The sequence below is a fragment of the Scleropages formosus genome, chromosome 8 (assembly GCF_900964775.1).
Source record: "Scleropages formosus chromosome 8, fSclFor1.1, whole genome shotgun sequence".
Classification (NCBI taxonomy): Eukaryota; Metazoa; Chordata; class Actinopteri; order Osteoglossiformes; family Osteoglossidae; genus Scleropages; species Scleropages formosus.
In genome coordinates this window covers 25,384,684-25,407,751 of record NC_041813.1, presented here as the reverse complement: position 1 = coordinate 25,407,751, position 23,068 = coordinate 25,384,684, and the positions used below count along the sequence as shown (strand labels likewise).

The 23,068-nt window shown below is 43.1% G+C and overlaps 1 protein-coding gene across 6 annotated transcripts in view; it reads left to right on the top strand.

Annotated features, from left to right (window-relative positions):
• Positions 1–23,020, top strand: part of tp63 (tumor protein p63) — a 32,480-nt gene extending 9,460 nt beyond the window's left edge. The window contains exons 2-12 of one of the 6 annotated variants that reach the window (XM_018757241.1): positions 1,404–1,661; positions 12,165–12,351; positions 12,734–12,849; positions 14,229–14,338; positions 14,449–14,573; positions 14,867–14,949; positions 15,044–15,168; positions 19,597–19,742; positions 20,164–20,311; positions 21,301–21,394; positions 21,483–23,020. In XM_018757241.1, coding sequence (XP_018612757.1) covers positions 1,404–1,661; positions 12,165–12,351; positions 12,734–12,849; positions 14,229–14,338; positions 14,449–14,573; positions 14,867–14,949; positions 15,044–15,168; positions 19,597–19,742; positions 20,164–20,311; positions 21,301–21,394; positions 21,483–21,779 — 1,689 coding nt within the window. In that variant the 3' untranslated portion in view covers positions 21,780–23,020. The other 5 variants (XM_018757240.1, XR_001966341.1, XM_018757242.2 and 2 more) reach the window with 5 other exon arrangements.
• The last annotated feature ends 48 nt before the right edge of the window (positions 23,021–23,068 follow it).

Below are 23,068 nucleotides of genomic sequence, written 5' to 3'. Positions count from 1 at the left end.
AGATAGTGTGAGATAACTGATACGAAATAAAATAACTAGTTAGTTGGTGTATGTTTCCTGTTCTTTGACGGTTGTTCTTCAATGATAGAATCCATTGTGGTCTATAACTAACCTTAAATCTTCCATTAATAAATGAATCACTCCACATACCCACCAATATACTTTGGACATACAACATTTAAACTTGTTTAATGTTAAATGTAAATGTCGGGTTTAATTCTTCATATTTAAAGTTCACATTTACATTCACACGTAATAGATTTTCCATTCACATTACCCTTGTAAATAACTGAAAGTTTCTTTAAATTATTATTAAGCATGTGAAAGGTGTACATTAGAAAAACATTTTTTTAAACATTCTTATCTGACAAAATAGGCTGAACACGAGGAAAGCCGGTTACATACTGGTCATAGGTGTCACCTTGCCATAAGGAGACCCCTGATTTGCATCATGCGCTGACTGTGATACCCATAAAAAAGGTAATATAGTACCACAGAAGGAAAAGCCAGCTGTAAAATTGGTAAACAGTTGTTTTTACCAGAGTGCACAAAGTTTACCATGGAAATTTGCCTTGGGCAAAAAAAGTGTCAGTCAAATGAATGTAAATCACTGCGAGAAACATCTTCCACTTGACACCTCCTACCAAGTGGAACAAATAATGCCGATGACTTTGATCCCCCTCTGAACCACAGCAATGTAGTATTTGTGTACATGTAACACAATATAAATTAATGTATTTGCTGCGTTTTTCTATAATTTTTAATTTACGCAATATTGATGTGGTTGCAGATTGTACCACGAGACTTTGAAGTGATTTGCATGTTATGTGTGTCTAATATGCAAAACTGAAAAGAAACAATGGTGACATGCATGATGACTGAAATCCCTTACGTTTCCAGAGGTTTCAAGCTGTTGCACGAAAAAAGACATTTTGCATGTGTGGAGTACTGACCTTTGCCCTTAGTCATCTGTTAAAAGGGAAAAAATGCCCTAAATCTTGTCTCTTCCTTGTTTTAGGAATTTATTTGATTTTGAGGTTTTCTAAGATAACAAAACGATTCTCATAGTACCACCTGTGTTACAGTTTTGGGCAAATTCTCTTAGTCTGAGATACGTTTTATAAACTTTTAGTGTGCTGATGCACTTCGACCTTTACTTTTGAGTTATATTGATGCATTACATGGTCACAAATTATACTTTTACATTTGAGCTTTTTAAAATGTATAAGCAATGGCACCGGTTTCCAAAGACTTCATAATCTCCTCAATCCATGCAGTTTCTTTTTTTTTGTCTACATATAGCTCTATGTGTAAAATTATACCATATTGTAATTTCATTTTGACTGGTTGGAATTTTTTACTGCCTTTGACACCATGGTATATTGACTTCTCTTTTGTTCCAGTCACAGTACACAAACCTGGGGCTCCTCAACAGCATGGACCAGCAGATACAAAACGGTGGCTCTTCTTCGACGAGCCCTTACAACAACGAGCACGCCCAGAACAGCGTGACGGCTCCATCGCCCTACGCTCAGCCAAGCTCCACTTTCGACACCCTATCTCCATCTCCTGCTATACCGTCAAACACTGACTACGCTGGTCCACACACCTTTGACGTGTCCTTTCAGCAGTCCAGCACAGCCAAGTCTGCTACCTGGACAGTAAGAGTTGCACTTTATTGTCTTCCAGATGTGTAAAATTGTATATTAAATTGTATATCATGTTGTTAACAAACTGTCTTTTACATCTGAAACTCATTTCTCAACTATCCCAGTTAAAGCATGTTAGGGATTGTGAGAATTTTATGGTAAAGATGCAATTTACCATTTTTGTATCAAGAAAAGTCTAAAGATTTGGAAGTGCTGGTTGGTTGGTTGGTTGGTTGGTTGGTTGGTTGGATGGATGGATGGATGGATGGATGGATGGTTTGTTGCTTGGCTGGATAGATGGATGGATAGTTTGTTGCTTGTCTGGTTGCTACTTTATTTATTTTCTTATTTTTTTTATTTTGCATTGTTTGTACAACAACAATGTATTTTGTAGGTAGTTGTTAACCAAAAACATCTTCATAATGCCAGGTCTGACAGCGACTTTCTGTAGGTCATATTACTTAACTGGAAGATAATACTATCTCAGTTTGCTTTCCCCCTACATATTTGTCCTTTGGTATAGTTTGATACTGTGAGTTATAATACTGCACTGTTTAGCCAATATGCCATCTACTGCCAACATTTGAAAGTTCTGTTGAAAAGTGCACACTCTGGGAAGTTTATTTAGGCAATTCTGCTGTATTACTAAGTAGGTGTCAAAGTGCAGCGGTGTGGAGAAGTAATCAAACGAGATTCTCAAGCATATAGTGAGGGCGTGGGAAAAGTTCTTGCGTCACCGCTCCAACTGTACGTTCCATTTGTGCATCTCGTAAGACAGTCATCGTGAGGTGACGCATGTGTAACGCGTTGGGGAAAAACTAAGAATGGTGCCCCCTGACGGTGCCATAGCTGACAGTTTTCTCCTGCAGATGGTGGCATTGTCGCGCTGAAACAGTAGCGCTGTTTGTCATTGAACCCATTTTGTGATCGTGCCTAGTACCGCTACGTTGTGTACCGAATGTATATAAATGCAATTCGAAATGTCGACTGACTGCGAGACCGAAGAAGCAGCTATCTAACACCAGATGCACTGACATCAAGAAGCTGAGGGCTGAGTGGAGTCCATTTGGAGTGTACGGTATACAGGTGGGATTGAATGTACCAAGGGCATGCCTGGTCTTCTCAAAATACACATGGTGAAAACTTAGAGAACATTAAATCTATGACCCTCAGATTTACCTTTGATGGCTGAGTCTTTCCTGCCTTTACATAGCTGCATCCATTTGAATCTGTTACGGCACCCGAGACATCATAACACCATCAAGACGTTTCATCTCTTTGGAAGTGTGATTTTTTTAAAAACTGTTCTATGGAGCATCTCAGGATTTTGCTGTATCCCGCCAACTTCTAAATAACTCATGTCTTCCCCTTTAAAACACTTCTGAACCTATGAGTGAGAGCAGACCAAGCTGATAACAGCTAAAAATGCAAACATATAATGGGTTATTGTCAATCATTAATTGATCACAATGTCACTGGTTTCTTTCACAGCTGATCTAAAGAGCCATTAATTGTCATCAACCAGGGAGCCAAGTCTTTAAGGCTCCATGGCAGATTGCGCAAAAATTAACCGATAAAAAGTTTGTCTTCAAGTAAACAGGCAGATTAGAGGAAGTTCTGGGGCCATATCTTAGTCAATGGTTATAGCAAGTGTGGGATAATGACTTGTAGCCGATTCCCACAGTATGCTTTTTACCCTTTCATTTTCACCTCGAAAAAATAAAGTGTCTGTCAGACTTGCAATTGTTTTCAAGGATGTGTGCGGGGTGTGAGTGGCACACCCCAAAGCCACTGCCCGTGTGTCCCGCTCAGGGCAAATCTCAGCAACGGAGCATTTAGAGGGAACGTATGCATGTCAATGAAATGGAGTGTAACTGGGGAGGAAACATGTCAGGTGTGTGACTGTGTCCTTCTGTTACATATCTGGGGTTTCAACTGCAAAATGGAACAAGGCAACAGTCTCATGTAAATAGGAGTGCAGTCTGTGGCCAAGAGTGTTCGGAAAACGGTACGGCATCAGTTTGTTTCCTATCCATGAATCAGTGACATCATCTTCTAATGTTTCACTTCACAAAAGCAGCTGAAAGGGGTTTTTTGTCGACTTTGTTCTCTTAGTTGGTGGCCCTTTCACTCTGTATGAATTACCTGCATGAACATTAGGCGGCAAATGTTACACTCATCTCACAATGCGGTTATTTTTCCCTGGGGGTGGGTATGAAATGACATGCAATTAATTTCTAATATAAATTACATTGTCTTATATAAAATACAAATAAACTGAACATTGGTTGCTCCGTATAAAAAGAATTAAGGTGAACGCTTTAGTTAAGGAGTCATAGTGGAGGAATTCGTTTTAAGTGCCAAGTAATTGAAAGCGCTTCTTCCTTGATTCATCCTGACTCTACTGAGAATGACATGTTCACATTTTCTTTAAACAATGCAGTTAATTGAAAGCTTATCTGAGAGCAATTAATTACACCAATTTAAAAAGCACCAATTACAAAAACAAATTCAAAAACACCCATTGAAACAAAGGCCAGCATACAGTGCAGCATTCATTGGACACTGGCCTGAACTGCAGAATATTGAACATAAATATCATCTGTTTTGTGCGGTATGATTCACACAATTTAGATTTTTCCATACCTAATAACAGCTATAAATTTAAAGAGCAATCTTTAATTATTTCACCCCCGAAACAGGCAGTGTAATAAAACCCAAGACATATATTGTGTCAGAGCTATTAATTTCATTCACTCTTTTTTTTTACACATATTTGCTTATCGTGCAAATAAAACTCTTGTATGTGACAGGCTAGGATAACCAACTCTTTGTGGGCTGAATTGTTTATACCAGCTCCGTCTTTTTGAACGGCCCCAAGGACTTTTATTGCTCGCTGTGATGGCTCATGAGATCACCGGGAGGAATTAGTGTGCTGCCTGCTGCTTTGTTTGATGAATGCTTTCTGGAGACGGACCTAATCCAGTACCCACACCTTAACCTTTTCCTGTCTGCATGTCTGGCACATGTGGACAGTTTTGCTTTCTCAGGTATTACTGGAAGAAAGTAGAACCAGTTTGCTCACTTTTTATTCCTCCTTCTCATGCACCTCTGCTACCACTTGACTTTTTTCCTGTTGTCTAATTTTGAATTTAGATTGCAAATATTTTACCCAACGGTGCAAACTCTGATTGTTGAGTTTACGAAAGGCATTTAATTAGTTTGTTGACCGAAAAAAAAGAAGAAACAAAACACGAGGAAAGTATGTAGTAGGTAAGATAAGTAATGGTCCAGTGTAAAAAAAAAAAAAAAAAAAAAAATGATGTCACTAGTGAGATTACTGCCTGCAGTTTAAAAGTTAAGGACTGCAAGCAGGGGATTACTATAATGGGATAAGGGCCTATAGACAATGCTTTGTAAACACTGAAAGTCTTTCTGTGAACTCTGTACTCCTGAGCTGATCTCAGGAGTTTTGAATGAGTTAAATTCAGTGATTATGTCTCATATTGCACCTCGGGCAAAGAGGGTGTGTACGCGTGCTAAGAGATGAGTGCGACTGCAAAGTGGCAAGATGCAGCTTGCCTGGGAACATCTGTGGACCCATCCCAAGCCGCACGAGACGGAGCCGAGACTCGTTTGTGTCAAGAAGCCTGTCCCGACTTGTCTGTCACAGCGAAATGAGCCCTAAACCTGCACCGAGGAAGAAAGCAAGGGCTAAAAAGATTTAGCGATAGGCAAACGCTTTCTGGGTAATGGCTTTGAAAAAAAGCTCTGTTTCAAACAGGTTTGTGCTGCTTTGAATTTGACAAGGGGAAGAGTTAACTAATTCAAAGGAAAGTCATTTGTCTTTTTTTCAGATGTAGCCAAGCCTTGTAGACTTGAACTCCCCAACAGTCTGATTTAGTCTCAGGGATAACTTTGCATTGGTGTGCTTGGACTGGATCTTGCAGAGCACGTTTCATACACTCTTACTGCAAAACTGCTAAGGTAAACACTACATCCACAGCCACAGAGCTTAGAAGAGGTCAAATGCACAATATTTTCTGCAAAAGAAATCGTTCCGACCCAAAATGTGAAGTTGGAAATATAATAGTACATGTCAGAGGAGTCCTTCAGAAAGGGAAAATCCACCATAATTACACAAAGGTCTTTCTTCTCCCAGTGACAACACTGGGAGATCACATTGCTAAACCTGATATTTTAATCATAAGGGATACAACAGAAATTCTGAAAAGCCACGTGAATGTAAAATGCATGCCTTAAACAAAAGGTCCGGCACGTGATCGTCATGGGCATCTCTATGAATGAATGAATGATTGAAACTTTATCAGTCCCGGAGGGAAATTTACTTTGGCTGCAGCAGCAATCAATGTACAACATACACACATACAAAATATATGTGCATCAATACATATGTAAAGGAACCAAACATATAAATAAACGTACAAATGAACTGAGAATGTGATGCTCCGATGTCATTTGAATTACGATGCGCGTATAGAAAGTACTTGTTGAAGATCACTTTACTGACTTTTTGTGGACAACTTCTTGAAGCTGCAATTAAAATTTTCATTTGCAAAGTTTGCTGTCTGTGCTGTTCGCTGTCAATAGGGTTGGCAGAGTTTCTGGAACAACCATTGACTACCATGTGGCACAGGCATGACGCGATGGGGGGTGGGGGGGTGGGTACTCATTCATTCAAGAACACGCACAGGTCAATGCAAGTCATGTAAAACACCAATCCCGGCATTTCCGTGGTGGCTGCTGCTTGTGGGCACTTCCCACCTAACTTCCCTACAGCCCTTCATTTTTGTCCAGTTTCAATGAAGAACAACTTGACTGAAGAATTGCTTCTGGTCAACGGAATCTTTTACAGGTTAAATGGACAGTAAACGTAGTCGCGCCTTATTCTCCGCATTTTTATCGGATTTCCTCATTATTTTTCTTCCGATCTTCAGACAGATAGATTTTTCAGAGCAATATGTGAAATTTCTATATATTTAAATTTAATTCACTTACACTCTCTTTGAAAGCGTGTTTGGAAATGTTTTCTATAATGATGTATCTGAAGGTACACTGCAAAATTGTAGGTCTCCTGTATGTTTTCTCGCTGGATAAATGCACTTTGCATTTTTGTGTGATTAAACAGGCTCTGGTGGAAGGGGTAGACATGACACTACTTGCACGGTACCTCGCAAGACAAGACCAAAGGCGCCAAACATGCTTGGTTAAGGTCCGGATGCTGCCAGAACTTGCCTCGCTGCGCCCGCAGCAGTAGTGCAGAGAAAGGGAGTGATGCCTCGATAGGCCTGCCTCAGCTTGTGTTGTCAGGGAAGTGTGTTACCATGCGTGCCTGTGTACCGTACACTAAAGTTCCTGCGCTCATCGACGCTGCATTATGATTCCAGCTGTGTCCTTTTTCAATGTGGGAAAAATTAAAGGATTTGTCATGTCAACTGGATGTGTCAATGATAATGCACATGTACAACAAAGATAAACTATGTAAAGTTAACAACTGTCTTACACATGAAGACTGAATGTGCAAGTAATGGATTTAACCGGATTTCTCAGATTATTCAATTCCTTAAGTGCAATATCGCATAAGATTGTTGTTTGACGGTGACTTCCATTGTTCTCTGCTCACTAACCGCATTAATCACACTGTCACCATATATACATCACACAAACCATAATATGTGTATAATTATATGTTGGAGCCTCAGTGTGGACCATGTCCTGTCAGTCAGCTGCATTTATTCATCTTGGACCTTTTAAGACTTTGACTGATACCTTTTTAGAACAAGTTCCAGCTTTTAAGCAAAAGAGCGGCGTGACTGCTTAGATTTGCACCTTCAAAGTTCGTGGCTCCAGGGCTGGGTTGGAGTTCCACTGGAAAAGCGATGTGTCTGTTTGTGTCTTCATTGCCACTGTAATATCTGACTGGGAGCGAAGGTGTATTATTCAGCATCAGCATTCTCGAGCAGCTCCAGCAGCGCTGCTGGAATATTGCCCAAATCCCAGAGCTAGTCCGCACAGGTGATGGAACAGCGCTTTCCAACTCTGTTGCTAGGATGCATGGTAAATTTGACATTTTCCCCTTTCCCCCCATTCTTCTCTTACTGTTACAATAGTGACTGCTAGTACTGCAAGATTGCCTGGCAAAAATTATGGTTCTCAAAAGCCAGGCATAACTTTTTTTTCTTAAAATGTCTGCAAAGATAAAAAAAGGTTCTTATCATAACTATAATGAATTCTCAACATAAGGAAAAGACCAGTTTCACCAATTTAAGGCAACATTTTTAAGAGCTCCTGAGATTTTCAGTCCAGATTAATGAAGTATCATGAGGGAGTTTCTGAGCTGAATTGAAAACAACCTCTCACCTTGCACATCATTAACAGAGTGATGTGTCATTTTCATGGCTAGCACTATATGGGTGTCAAAAAACAGCTTTTTCTATCTGTACTTTTCTCCAAAGCAACTTACAATGTTAAGTTACTTACAATTCTTTACCTGTTTATACAGTTGGGTAATGTTACTGCAGCAATTTAGAATGAGTACCTTGCTCAAAAGTACTATAGGTGGAAGTTGGATTCAAACCTGCGTCCCTTGAATCCAAAGAGAGCTGATGTGTATACAGATGAAAAAAAAAGTTATATTCACATGTCATGTAGTAGTAATGTGTCCTGCAAAACTAACTGAAGTCCCATCAAGGGCACATCCACCTTTGCATCTTATGCTTCCAGGATAGATTCTGGACCACCATGAACCTACGTTGGGCAAACCGTTATTGATAATGGATGAATGGATGGATGGAGGAATGATTCAGACAGACTTCTCTGTTTCTGTAAGCTGTAAGGAGACCTGGATGTGAGGATGCGGGAATTTAGAGCCCTCGGGGAGCTGGGGAACCATGGAAGCGACACTTTGTGTTTGCCTTCCCTTTCGTCTCCTCTCCCAATGGCTGTGTTATGCTTGTGTGAATTCTCCATCCTTGTTGTATGAAGTGTGAAGGGCTTGCTGGGCAGGCCAATATGACCCAATTCATCTGCCCTGCTAGAGGCACATTATGCTGATTGAATAATATGAATAAATGTTAATTTAGTTGACACTCTTCTGCAAAGCAACTTTCAAAAGCTCCTTACAGTGATTTGGTCATTTAAACATGAGGGTAATTTTTACTGGAGCAGTTCAGGGTAAGTACCTTGCTCAAGGGTGGGAACTGAATCCCCGTCTTTCAATCGCAAGGCGACAGCTCTAACAACTATATTGCCCTGTGGCCCATCCTTGGGTTTCCTATCTCTTCCGTTGACTTAAGTGATTGACGGCAGCTTTAAGGGCATCAGTTCAAGATCCAGAGGGCAATTACAGACAGTCGTTGCACTGTTTTATAAAACCTTTCACAACCAGGTCTTGTTTCATGAAAGGAGCACTTAAATCATCCTGTCGCAGACAATGTCCAACAGCAAAACTCTCGTAGACAATGTCCAACAGCAAAACTGATTTGTCAAAACCCTAAAATAAACCCGTTGTAAATACAACGACCTAAGGTTACAGCGGTCTCTGTTACCGAAGGATAGCAAAGAAATGCTTTAATGCGGATATTTTAATGGAGTGTGGCTTCAGTCTTGGGACTGAAGGACTTGATAAAAGAAGAGGCGTTTCTCTAATGGTGTTTTGGGAGAGGCAGCGGCAAATTCACCATAGCTAACGTCGTGAATCCACGCCTTCCCGGCGCTACCGACTCCTTGAGAAGGGAATGGATAGCGGAGGGCGGTGGCTACGAATGGAAAATTCCTACCCTCAGAAGAAGGTGTGTGCTGTAGTAATTAGAGGGCACAGTTTGGTACACTGCATAGGTGAGGTGCTGCTCCAAACCTCTAAAGTACTGCTTACTGTACTGCTTCTGTGCCCTCACAGAAATGTATCAGTCCAGCTTGTTGCAGAAGGAAAAACTTAATTTAAATGAAATTAATGAAGCATTCAGTAAAAAAAAAAAAAAAAAAAATTCAACCAGCATGTTGCTTAATGTGCAGCTTTTTATTTTTATTTTTTTAAGTACAAAAATTTTCAATTAAACGTTCTTTGAAGGCAGCAGGCTTTGGCTTTTCAATGTAAATTGAGCAAAGTTGTTTGTCGGCCCCTATGTGTGTGTGTTTGTGCGCATATGTGTTTGTTAGTCATTTTTTTAACGATGTTTTCCTTAGGGAAAAGAGAGGAAGCATGTTCGAGGCACTGACGTGGTACACATCCCATTGCCAAACTTGAGTAACGTTATAACTCAGCTTAGACAGGTGCTGGGATGGGCACCTTTCATTGGAACATTTCATATCAAAAGTTAATGGAAATGGAATTTAATGTATCATTGTTCTGGAAAACAGCCCCCGGCAGCGTTCACATACTCTTTTTTTCCATTGAAATTAACCTGAAAGGGAACTTGCATTACTTTTTTTCTATGTTTGCCTAAAGAGTAGGACTTAATACTTTAAGGAGAAGCAAAGCATGTTGCGAAACCGTGTCGATGACTGAGTCGAATTGCAGCACAAAGAAAATAAAACATAATTCTAACCTGGCCTTGGTTAACCCAGTCCAGGCAGAGCTGGTCTACTTGCTTTGTCTGGATACAGGATTCAAGGATGATGAAAGCAGATGTTCTGAACGAAGTGAACTTTGGGAAACACATAAACAGCCTTCTGATACATAATCAGTTCTTCACCTGGGTGCCCAGAGGTGCTGCAAAATTATCAGCAAATTTGCCTTGGCTTGATTGTCAATTTTTTTTGTGTAACTTTTACGATTTCCCTCATTTTTTCACAAGTATATTAACAATTAGATGTACTATTTTTCTGGAGCCGATGCCCATTCTTTTACATTGGTACACATACATGATTAAGAATGAACCTAAAGTAAATTAATATATTAGTCACTGTATGCTGCACATCAGTTTCTTTGTTTACAGCTGTCAGCATGTGATAAGTTTTCGTCGTAGGATGTGGCACACTTGTCTAGGAGATGCATCGCGTCCACTCCTCACTCATTAATAGAGTATTGACCAAGTGCCCATGGAAAAATGGCTCCGACAGAAAACTGATGGAGGGTGTCACAGAATAGGATACATGACTCAAGGGCGGCACCGCTAGAAGAAGTTTGGAAACCGCTGCAATAGACTTTGATGTCCTCGCAAGTTAAGAAAGGAAAATTGCAGTGCGTGGTGAGATGAGGCCATGCGATAGCTACTCCTGCCCTGACATAATGAGCTGTCAGCACTGGCATCTTTATTTTTCATGCTTTTTTTCTCCCACCTTAGTTATAACCGATTACTCGATTGTTAAATGTCCACCTTGAGATGACACCCCTCATGCCATCTCGGGAGGAACCAAAGCTGGTGCTGGTATATTAGCCAGCGCACATGCTATGTGCCACCCGCTTTTTCTCATGGTACGGGATGCAGGCTTTATTGGGTAACGTAACACGCTTGGAGGACAGCGCTCTTTGGCCCCTACCACCTGCACCCCTATAGGCGTTTAGCCGACCATAAGTCTTGCTGTGATCGCCGAAAGGGGAAGGGCTCTAGTTATCTCTGCCATTCAAGGAAAATTTGCTAGTGTTTCTTCTTTGGGTCTTCTCACCACGTGTGGCTAGTGTGGGGGCAGCAAATATCCCACGGTGGGAACTAAAACCTAGCGTTCTAGGAAATTCACCATAACGCATTAATCCGCTCTTCTCTGTAGTGTTTAGGTGGAGGGTTTCGAACTTGCGGCCCACCTCATACCTGAGGGGAATATTTGAGCTGTGGCTGAAGGAGTAGCACACTTCGGAAGTGCCGGGGGGGTTGTCGAGGGTACATCAGAAACTCTGGGTGTGTCATAAGTCCTCCCACCTCCACAGTTTTAAGATGATTTTTTTTCTTTAAATGAAAAACGTAATAGCAGGTGGCCATTTAACACTTTCAAGTCCGTCCACAAGTAGAAAGAGCTTAATTTTTCATATCAAGTTCTGCAGAAAGTTTGTAACTGGAACATCAAGCATATTGAAACACAAGCAAATTTTATAGGACGCTATCGGGATTCTTTATTTTAACTCAAACTCCGATGATTGAATGTCAAGTGGAGCCTGTCTATAAAATACGAGTTTCCCGTATGTTGGAGTTCAGGACACAAAGTAAAGAATGTCCTGCCATTGTGGTATGATGTTCAACCATGGAAAAACATGCTCTCCTTTGGCTGTGAATATGCAGTGTGCTACGCAACAACGGAACACATTTCGGACAATTTTCAACCCAGAATATACGAAAAAATACGAGCAGACCTTAATTCAGTCTAATATTAGAATATTCCTTGCCCCAAAGACTGTCCATTTTTCATAAGGACAACAGCCGTATCTCGCAACATTAGTGTCGCTGGAAATTCATATTTCAGAAGTCAATGCTGGCATCCAAGGAAACATAGTACTCAGGAAATAAATTACGAAAGACGTACACAGTCGTAATATTTTTATTTTTCCTTCTTTCTCCTCAGTACTCCACAGACCTGAAAAAGTTGTACTGCCAAATCGCCAAGACCTGTCCCATCCAAATCAAGGTTCTGACCACCCCGCCCCAAGGTGCCGTCATCCGGGCCATGCCCGTCTACAAAAAGGCTGAGCATGTGACCGAGGTGGTCAAGCGCTGCCCCAACCACGAGCTGAGCCGCGAGTTCAACGACGGTGAGTTCAACGTCACGCGCGCTCCTCTTCTTCGTACCTTCGCTTCCAAACACCGCAGCATTTGTTTTTTCATTTTTTGAGTCGACTGAGTCTATTAAGTGTTGCTATTGCGGTTCTTTTAATCCTAGATGTGGAGCTGTGTATTTGTAAGTGCTTTAATTGGATTTAATTCGATAAAGGGACTAAAAGACTACCTAGAGAAACTGTCTATTTTGAAATCCACTCTACTCTTTACTGTCAAGACTATCCTTTAAATGAGTTTTTCCCATCGTTTTCTTCTTAAGTCCCCATTTAAATATTTTTTACACACGCAGTACTGAGAACAGTTTCCTCTATATTTGTTATATTTCATTGTTCGAAAGCCATTCAATTATTGTTACAGGCCAGATAGCTCCTCCCAGTCATTTGATCCGGGTGGAGGGGAACAGCCATGCCCAGTATGTGGAGGATTCCATAACAGGCCGTCAAAGTGTGCTCGTACCATATGAGCCACCCCAGGTAAACCTGCCGTCATGACGCGTCACTTTTCGGCGCAAGGCCATCGCTCGTTCTTCCAAGACCTCTGTTTTCCAGACTGGGTCACAACACACTCAAGCAGATGAGCTCTTCTGACCCCGGATCTCCACACGCAGCCCTCAGTAACCCAGTGTCAATCATCCTGCCTGCTGCACGGAGTGGACCTGTTGTCATAGCAACAATCCCAATAAAGCTGCTCATGCAATCACACAGTTGAACAGATCCAACCGCTGACAATTACATTTCCAAAACAATAATGTGAAATGATACTGTACTGCGCGCCACTTTGGGCTCCGATGGGGTGAATAATGACACGTGGAAACTGTACATGACAAACGATGACGGAAACACAGCGACGTGATTAGCACGGAAACGATGCTTTCGGTCCGAGGATAGCTTCTTCCTCAAGGAGCTGCACCTCAAGCCAGCATTACACATGCTTCACCCCCCTAGACACTTACCTCCTTGTTGCCCTCGACAACCCCCAGCTGCGGTTGCGCAACCACATTACATTCCCCACAATTGCCATTATTTGCAATGATCACAATGGACATCTGTTCCCACCAACTGCCCCAGCCTGCTTGGCTGCTTTTGGATCCAAAGTTGGAGGTTTGAATCCCACCTCCAACTGTAGTAGCCTCGAGTGCGGTACTTACACTGAATTGCTACAGTAAAAATTACTTATTACAAATAATGGTAAATCACTTTGGAGAAAAGCATCCGCTAAATAAATGCGAACTTTCCCTTTTACTTCTAATTAAATACAACTAGTTGTGCTATAACTATGAGATTTGGATGTAACGCAATAAATATATTGAGGAAAACCATTTCACACCAACTTCTGCCAGTGCCATTCGTGAATATTTCAACCCCGTTACAGAAACTCACACTACAGATATTTGGTATTTGTGCTCATTTTTGTTTTTTCTTCATCTACTGCTTTATGGTAAAACATGGTTAGTCTAAGAGATGAGAATGTAAAGTTTTCTGTGGACCCAAGCCTTGGTAAACACAGCAAAATAAAGGCTATAATGCTGGAACAAAAAGTGGCTTAAAAGCCAAAGTGCCTTAAACTGTGAATTCCTGAATTACTTCACATTTTTTATCGTTTAATTGTTTGCAGTTGATTATGTTTTTGTTTGCTTTTGCGATATTTTCTCCTTCAATGTTGAGTGCGCTGTGAGTTTTTTGTAAGTGATGGTTACCGTATTTTTACGTGCCCATTTCTCATGTTTCAGTAGCTATTATTTTTATGATGCAAATTATAATGTGACGTTTCCTAGGAAGGCAACTATTGCGACAGATTTTAAATTTTTCTCATCTAGTTAAAAGGTAATAATTTTCCTTCATCCCCCCAACAGGTGGGAACAGAGTTCACCACCATTCTGTACAATTTCATGTGCAACTCCAGCTGCGTTGGGGGAATGAACCGACGCCCCATTCTAATCATCGTCACTCTCGAAACTAGAGAGTAAGTCCTCCATCGTCGTCTTCTTGACGCGGTATCTCCGCCGCTTGCGTCTCGATTCCGTTTGGGAATGGAATTCGGCTCTGAGAGCTGCTCTCCCCTCCGCGTCCTAGTGGCCAGGTGCTCGGGAGGCGCTGCTTCGAAGCCCGAATCTGTGCCTGTCCCGGAAGAGACCGCAAGGCGGACGAGGACAGCATCCGCAAGCAGCACGTCACCGACGGAACAAAGAGCAGTGAGGGTACGAAGCGCCGTAAGTAGTGGCAGGGGCTGGTGTAGGGTTTGCTCGTCCTGCGTAGTTCATTCCCCGTCTTCCCACGAATGCTGCCTGGTCTCTCACTCACCGCAGGGCCAAACACGCCATATGGTCCATCGCCGGATGGCAACGTACTGCATGACCCTCATCCCTCTCACACTTGCCCTTCTTCTCCTTGCCATTCATCACGCCTCCTGTCGTTCGTTCCTCCTCATCCCCATCCCCGCCACCCCGAAGCTCCTCCACGCGCTCACGTCGCTTTTCTTCCGCGTCCGCAGCTTTCCGGCAAGCAACGCACGGCATCCAGGTGTCCTCCATCAAGAAGAGAAGATCCACCGACGAGGAAGTGTATTGTCTGCCTGTAAGTGACCCCCCTCCGCGGCCTCGTCTCCCGCCGGGGCCGCTGCCCGGCGATGCACCGAACTGTCACTTACGGCCCGCTCTTCTCCCCGCAGATTAAAGGCCGTGAAATCTATGAGATCTTGGTGAAAATCAAAGAGTCTCTGGAGCTCATGCAGTTCCTACCCCAGCACACTATAGAGTCATACAGGCAACAACAGCAGAGCCTTATCCAGAAACAGTGAGTACCTCAAAGCCAGAAAACAGCTACTATTTCCACTGTGAGACGCGGAGCGGTGCGGCGAACACGGTAAACGCGTCTGCTCGGCAGCTTTACGGAAACAACGGGTCACGGTCGTTTTAACCGATCGCTGCCTTGCCTCATCTATTTATCTTTTTTTCCATTGCATGCTTGCCGTTGTACTCATCGCCGAAGGACGTAGCTGGAAATCATCTGCATGGTGTGATTTTAACACGAGGCTCCCGACTGAGACAGTTAAAAAAAGAAGATAACAATAAATAAAAAAACAGCGATGAAAAAAGAAAGAAACATTGTTAAATCTTGTCGAGACTCAGCATGTTGCTTGTCGAGTGGCCTTTTTTGGACCGGAAGCCGTTGGCGACTTTGCGTAGAGCGTGTGCGGTCATCTCTGCTTGGCTGTAGCTTCAAGATCTCACCTGATCTTTGATGGGCTTCATTTGTGCTTCTGCTGCTCAGTGGGAATGTTCATTTACTACGGTGGGGAAAAAATAAAAAAAAAAATAATAATACTAATAATAATGTGTTCAATTTGTGGCTGTCGGAACCGCTCCGAGTGCTAACAGCTTTGCGGCCGCTGACAGCTTCCGCACTTTCGACGAGCGGTTTTGCTTTAAACTAAAGGCTTAATTCGCTTAACGCACTCGAACGAGGGAACGCTCAACACTGCAGTGTGGCTTTACCACGGCGATGGGAGGGTCGCGGCGCATTGCCCAGCTGCGTTTTTCACTCAGACGGGTGGGGCTTGGGGTGCGAGGCCACGCGGAGAGCGAGCGTCTCCCGCCATCGCCACATTTACACGAGAGCGCCGGTTACACAACCGCCTTCCCTCCTTCCCCTCATCCGTAAAAGCAGCACGTCGCTTTCTCAGCAGACCGTGCCTCTCACCCGTGAAGAAAAAAAAAAAAAAGCAAAAGTTTTCCGCAAGTTGACAGCTTTGTTAGGCTGTCTTTAACGCTCCTTGATAATTATTGCTTTTGCTATCACTTCTCCTTAAGAGAGTCTCGGAAAGCCAAACGGTGAGGTAACGCGTACGCGCACGGCACTGCTTCGAGAAGTGTCGCCTTTTCTTTTTTCCCCCCTCTTCTTCTTTTCCCTCCTCGCTTCACCCCTCCTGTCTGCGCTGAAAACAAGGAAGGAACCGCTAAAGTGCTGTTTTGGCTTTTCGGTTTCAGACCGAAGTATGAAGTCCAGTGTTTTTATTCCCCTGCTCCTGTATCTGCTGGTGCAAACGATTAGACAGGGATGATGGGCGAGGTAACTATTCCAAGTTTCTCACATCCGGCTTTCTCGCACTGCTTTTTGCGGCCCGTCTTCTATTATTGTGCGCAGAGTGACAGCAGAAAACAGAGGGCAGCGCGTGTTGGGTTCGAGAAAGGAAATTCCCTCTTAATGTCATCTATTGTGCTGATGCTACAAGTACTATGTTTAAGTGCAGGGTAAACACGGGCAAGCGAAAGCAGCGCTCCCATTGCTCTCCTGATGCTCTCTCTCTGATTTGGTTTTGTTCATTCACTCGACCGAGTTGGTCTCGGAGGAAACCCGAGACGAAGTCCTTTAAATTTTACCTGCACGATGGCTGTTCCCCACCCCCAACCCCCCACCTCTTTCTGTCTTCTGTTGCTGTGTTTCATATGCTGTTTTTCCATAGCACACATTCGCCATCATTCATCATGGTCTCTGTAACCCCCCCCTCCAACCCCAAACCCCACATTATGCAAAGTGTTCTGGACACTAAGCAATAAAAGCACCCATTTCCCTGGAGGAAAAATAAAAAAAAAACCCAGTGTGTCAGTCTTTTCTTTATTTTATTTTTGGCCCGAGAAAATTTCCTGGACTAAAGTTTCCAAAGTATTCTGCAGTACAGAAATAGGCGCGTGTGTTTTTCCACTTTGTGACTGGCTTAGTGTTCCAGCGCCATCCAGTGGTCGTTGATGTGCGCTGCACCTTCCCTCTGAATTCAAACCAGTCTCCTCCAGCATGAGTGAAGAAAAACAGCACATTATTCATAAGAATACAAAACTTGTTGCAGTTTGACGGCACAGCGCAGATGTGTGACTTTTTATATTTATTTTCGGACGATAACGGATATAATGAGATAAAATGGAAGTGAAACTCTAGGTTTGGCTTCATATACAGTCACTTGTGTATTCGTTTCAGTTACTATTTATTTCCCTGTTGGCAGAGTGTCGTTTGAGTGAAACACATTTCCAGAATGTCGTTCTGGGTCTACATTAACGGCGCAGGGAATGAACCTGCCCTTAACCCTTCCTTTCATGGTCCGAGAGACGGAGCAGGCTGGGCGCCGGCCCCAGCCGGTCCAACCAAACCCGTCGAGTGTCCACGGTCATGAAGATGCCTCCTTCCCCCAAGACCGCTCCCTTATTTTTCCTTGTCTTTTCTCTCCTCTCTGGTTCCTCTCTGCAGTCTACTTAAAGCCCGTCTCCGTACTGAGCTTTTGGAGCCAGTCTCTGAGCAGAAGACACACTTCAGCGTGGCCTAAATGGCAGCCTCACATTCCTCTCCCAGTCACCGTCTGCGGTGCCTTAGATTGGCGCTGGGTCCGTTCAGCTCTCGCCTCCCTCTCGGGGCATTTTGTCCTCAAGAACGTCTTCCTGCGGGTCTCACGCTGACCGATTGAAAAAAGACTGCAGCCGATTAGCAGGAAGTGAGCCCCGGAATGCGGGTACACTGAGACTGTAGTTGCACCACGGTAATTATGTATGGTACAGTCATAACCGCATCATTTTTAAGCAGCTGGAATTAAAAAGACAGCTGACAGAAGGGAACTTGAGTCGCCTTTTCAGAATGGATCTCCGGGGTGAGATCACTGCTGATTCTTATCTTTTTTTTTTTTCTCTTGCATGTCTGGTTATCTGAATATTTCTGACCTCAAACGTCTCATGTGTTTCATAGCCGAGAAGTCAATTTTTATAGCCGAGTTCGTTGCTTCTTTCATTTTGTAAACACAATGTCCGTTTCCCACTTGCATGAGTTAGGTTGTTTGCTTTAGTTTTTGTCGATGAAAACGGGAAAGAAAGATTTTTTTTTTTTAAATATTATTATTATTATTATTATTTAGACTAGACCTGGTTGTGTTGCACAAATACATTGCACATGTACAGTGATGGCCTCAGCTGACCTCTTCATTTTCCTCACACTAAGGGAAGTTCTCTCAAAGGACTGAATAGACAAAGCTGGTCAGGAACCAAGCGCTAGTATTTTTCTACCTGATTTGTTGCTGCTGTTGAGCTGCTTTGTACGCTTGCTTTGGTTTCGTTGTGGTGTTGATATTGGAGCTGGACTCAGATTAATGCAGTTGTCACTGGAGATGTTAGAAAAAAAAAAGGAAAATATTTCAAATGTTACCTTTACAATGCAGGTCATGTTTTATATAATCACTGCTGGACAGTTGTGTTTGATTTTAATCTTTTTTTTTGGAGATTTTCATAAGAAAGTCCTTTCTTTTCTTTTTTCATGAGGATGAGGAAATGACTTATACTCTATGTACCATGAAGCTCAGAGCAAAGTTTATTCAGAACTAAGTATTGTGTCTCTTCTGTTTGAAACAGACACTTGTTGTGATGTATGGCTTTTGCACTTTCTGTCATTGCTCAATAAATGTCTGTTTTCTGCCACTGATCTCTTTTCCTTTCTTTGTCTGTGAACGCAATCTGTCACCTTTTGTCCGTAGAGCGGATCTCTTCAGTAGAGAGCAATGAACGAGAGGTGCCTCAAACACCACAAAATGTATGCATATAACAGTCATTTAAAATAAATGTCTGTATATCCAAAAGAAGCACATATTTTCATCAGTGCTCTCCTGCCAGAAAATTTCAGTCCCTTATACATAGTTATGATTTAAAATATGGATCATATATATTTTAGTAGCTATAACCTTGCAGTTAGGATTCATTATCTAAGAGGAACATTGGGGAAAACTAGTAACATAAAGATGGGTTTGAATTTTTAAAAAGTGTGGCGCTTTAACGTAATTGCTATAGCGTAGCCACTATTCAGCTAAATATGAACACTTAAAACAGAAATTGTTTCCTCAATGAACTCATGGAGCGTAACGGTACTGATATGTATTTCTGCGATAACAACCTGCGGGCTCACTGTCAGAACGGTAAAAAATAATTACGTATATGTGTCGTGTCAGGAATGTCAGGAAAGGATGTAATACGGAGGAAGCCATTCCAAAAGTTACTACACTAAACAGTATTCTCGCTCTATGAGAAGTCCTAAGCGTCCAGTATGCCTGGACGAAATGTCTGTGAGTATTAGTTAACGGTGGTGTCGCAGAGGGAGTGGTCACGGTGGATGTGTGAAGGGCCTTCCTGTGTCCTGCTGAACAGAGGGCACCTTTAAGAGCCAGTGTAACGCCGCGTGTGATTTTCTGCCTCCCAGGAGCCCCATCGCATCCCAGCCGTCCTTCGGCTCCAGCTCCCCACCCCACAGCAAAGTGAACAAGCTGCCCTCGGTGAGCCAGCTCATCAACCCCCAGCAGCGCAACTCCCTCACCCCCTCCAGCATGTCCACAGGCCTAACTGACAGTAAGTTGGTCCCATCCCCACCCCCACTTATCCCTTCCTAAGGGCTATCACATCGCATATCAGGGTTGCATGTCAGGGCTCGCTCGCACCTTGTACACCGTAGATTCTGCGTCTTTCTGGCTTCCTGAAGCTTGCGAATGTGATCCCTGTGGGACCGTCTTACTCAAAACGCCATTGTCCTGTAACGTTTACCATTTCCTTGGAACGTGTACTGATTCCCATCATCCCCAGGAGTGTTATTATTTAGCCCGCACTTTTACTGAAACGACGTCACGTTTTATCAGTCAAGGGTACAACAGCAGCGGTCTCGGAGGCACTTGATCCAGGAGCCCTTATGTTATGTCTTTCTCCTTAACCATCTTGCTACCGGCTGCCCAGTGTTCAAGCCATCCGATGCTAACAGCGGTTTGTGTCTTTGCAGTGACCCCCATGATGGGCACGCATGTCCCCATGGGTGCTGACTTGAGCACATTGAGTCCAACCCATGCCCTGCAGCCTCAGTTACCCATGGTGCCTGCCTCCCACTGTACCCCCCCACCACCTTACCCCATGGACAGCAGCATCTCCAGGTAGCTTTCTCAACCTCCCAATGTTAAAAACAAAAAAAAAAAAAGAAAAAAAAATCCATGGTAGGATGGGAAGGTTTGCATTTTGAGCATTTACAGTATTATAAGCGTTTTTTGAGTGTGCCCAAATACTTTAAAGTTGTACACTCATCCTCCATTACTCCCGCTCCTGATATCCGGTTTTTAAAAATTATAAAAAGGATGGTTTGGATTTTCACGTAATATCCAGCCTGTCACATCCAGTCCTGGCCCGCAAAATTCGTTCCAGCTTGATACACTGCATTGATAGCCTGCATCACGGTATTTCACAAAGCAGCTGTGTGAGAGACCGTGAGACGCACTGCATTGTGGGAACCGTGTACCCACGCTCTCATATGTGTTCCGGCATCCTCTATAGCCTCACCTGCATACTCATGTGTGTGTCTTTGCGATCCCTGTTTTCCGACACTAAATTTAACACAAAATATTACTCTATGAAAATAAAATTCATGTTTCTTACGTCTCGCCTCTTCTTATCACACGCGATTCAAGGAAATGTGTGTTAGACCACTTTTTTTTTTAGCACCCTGGCATCATTTTGGATGATATCTCGGGATTAGGCAAACTGGAATTTTTCCCCATAAAAAATAACAGAATCATTAATGTCATTATCCAGTTATTCCTCGTGCCGTTCGTATTCTGGAACAAATTAGAACCAGTTAACGGGGGCACAAAAGTGTAACTCTGTATACATTCTCAGGATGATCAAACAGTACTGTTATTAATAACTAACTACTGTGAGCCTCATTTGTACATAATGGTTTAGGAAAAATGATGGATAAATTGTTTAAATAATTCTCATTGTCGGTATTGTATTATTAACGTTAGGGTTAGAGGAAAAATGCACCCATTCCGGTGACGCTGCAGAGCATTTTGAGCAGCTCTGACAGTCCTTTTCGACAGTTTGTTGTTACTCCTAAAGAGCTGCACGTGCCGCTTGTGTTCCTGCGCAGCTTTCTGTTGCGGCTGGGCTGCTCGGCTTGCCTAGACTACTTCACTGCCCAAGGCCTGACCAGCATCTACCAGATCGAGAACTATAACATGGAGGTGAGGCTACGCCTGACCCAAAGTAAACCACACTGCCATCAGTGTCATGAGTGTCAGTCCTGAGGGCTTCTCCGCGCTCTTCCCGCAGGACTTGTCTCGGCTGAAGATCCCGGCCGAGTTCCAGCACGTCATTTGGAAGGGCATCTTGGAGCACCGGCAGGCGATGGAGTTCTCGCCACCACCGCACATCCTCCGGACCACCAGCGGCTCCTCCACGGTGAGCGTGGGCTCGTCGGAGACGCGGGGCGAGCGGGTGATCGATGCCGTGCGCTTCACGCTGCGCCAGACCATCTCCTTCCCCCCACGGGATGAGTGGAGCGACTTCTCTTTTGACATGGACTCCCGCCGCAACAAGCAGCAGCGCATCAAGGAGGAAGGCGAGTGAGCAGGCCACTAACCATCCCTTCCATCCCTCCAAGAGCAGATGAGAGGGTCCCCCGAAAAGTGATCGAGTGTCACCTCAAATATCCTCATCCGTACCCGTACTCTAGTTTCCTTTCAGGATAAAAGTAAGATGTGCACTTATTTCCTTTCTTTTCTTGCGTTTTGTTCCGCCGTTGACATTTCAGTGAGAGAGAACAAAGTCGAAAGGTGCTTCGCAGTAGATATTTTCCATTCCTCGAAACTCTTCGCCAGAGCACTTACCGTATCTAATGCCGAACGTGTGCCGCGTCGTCGCGACTCGAGAAAAGGTCCCGTTCTCCGCGCTCTTCTCGGTTGAACGTCGCGCTCTCTTCCAGCAGGACATTTCTTTATTCGGAGCGACAGTTAATGAAACGTAAATAATGTGGCTGATCGAGAGAGCGATGTCTGTGAAGTGGGGCTCTGCTCAGACCCTTTCACTTCTGCCAAAATGCTGTTATTCTCCCACATTATGGGCCCATTATGATTGTATAAAACTGAAGTGTTGTGCTGTGCTCTTTCCACCACATTGCTGTCAGAAGAAAGTATTATTCTGTCTTTAAATGTGACCTTTTCAGACTGTACTTTCAATATTCAAAAGTGTTGCATTAAATACACAAATGTATTATTTTGTCTTATAGCTGCCTGTAATTACACAAAGTCTGAAGTATTGAACGCGGCTTATAGGGAGGGTTCAAAATCACGTGCAGTGCCTAAGATGTCTTTTGTTTTCTTTGAACTACCAGCCCACATAGTGATGCACCCGCGCCACCATCTGGTTTACTTCGGTTTACCACCCATTACCTTTTTTTCCTATGGGGCACTCACTAAAATAGTGTACTTAACAGCATTGGGCTGGTAAAAACACATTATGGTTCATATTGGTAACTTTAATACATTTCCTACTTAGCTTTGCATTTGTGTTGGGCAAGTTTTTGGAACTTTTATGCAGTAGCAAAAAATATTGTGGTGTATTTAGTGGTCACCCAAAACCGTGCATTTACTGTAACTGTACATACAGTACCTGTTCTTGTATAGAGTTGATCGATTGGGGTGGGATTTTTCCCAGATGTAGTAACTTGTTATATTTTAAGGAAGCGTAATACTTCCTTTTTTTGTCAATTTCGGGGTCAGTTTAAACAAATTGAGCACTATAGGCAGATAACTATTTTCACGCATCTCAGCAACTTAATGTATTCAAACCAGTTATTTTTAGTTGTGTATCAAGGGATGTTTTCTATTTAGTTTTTAAAAGGATAATTAGGTTACTAG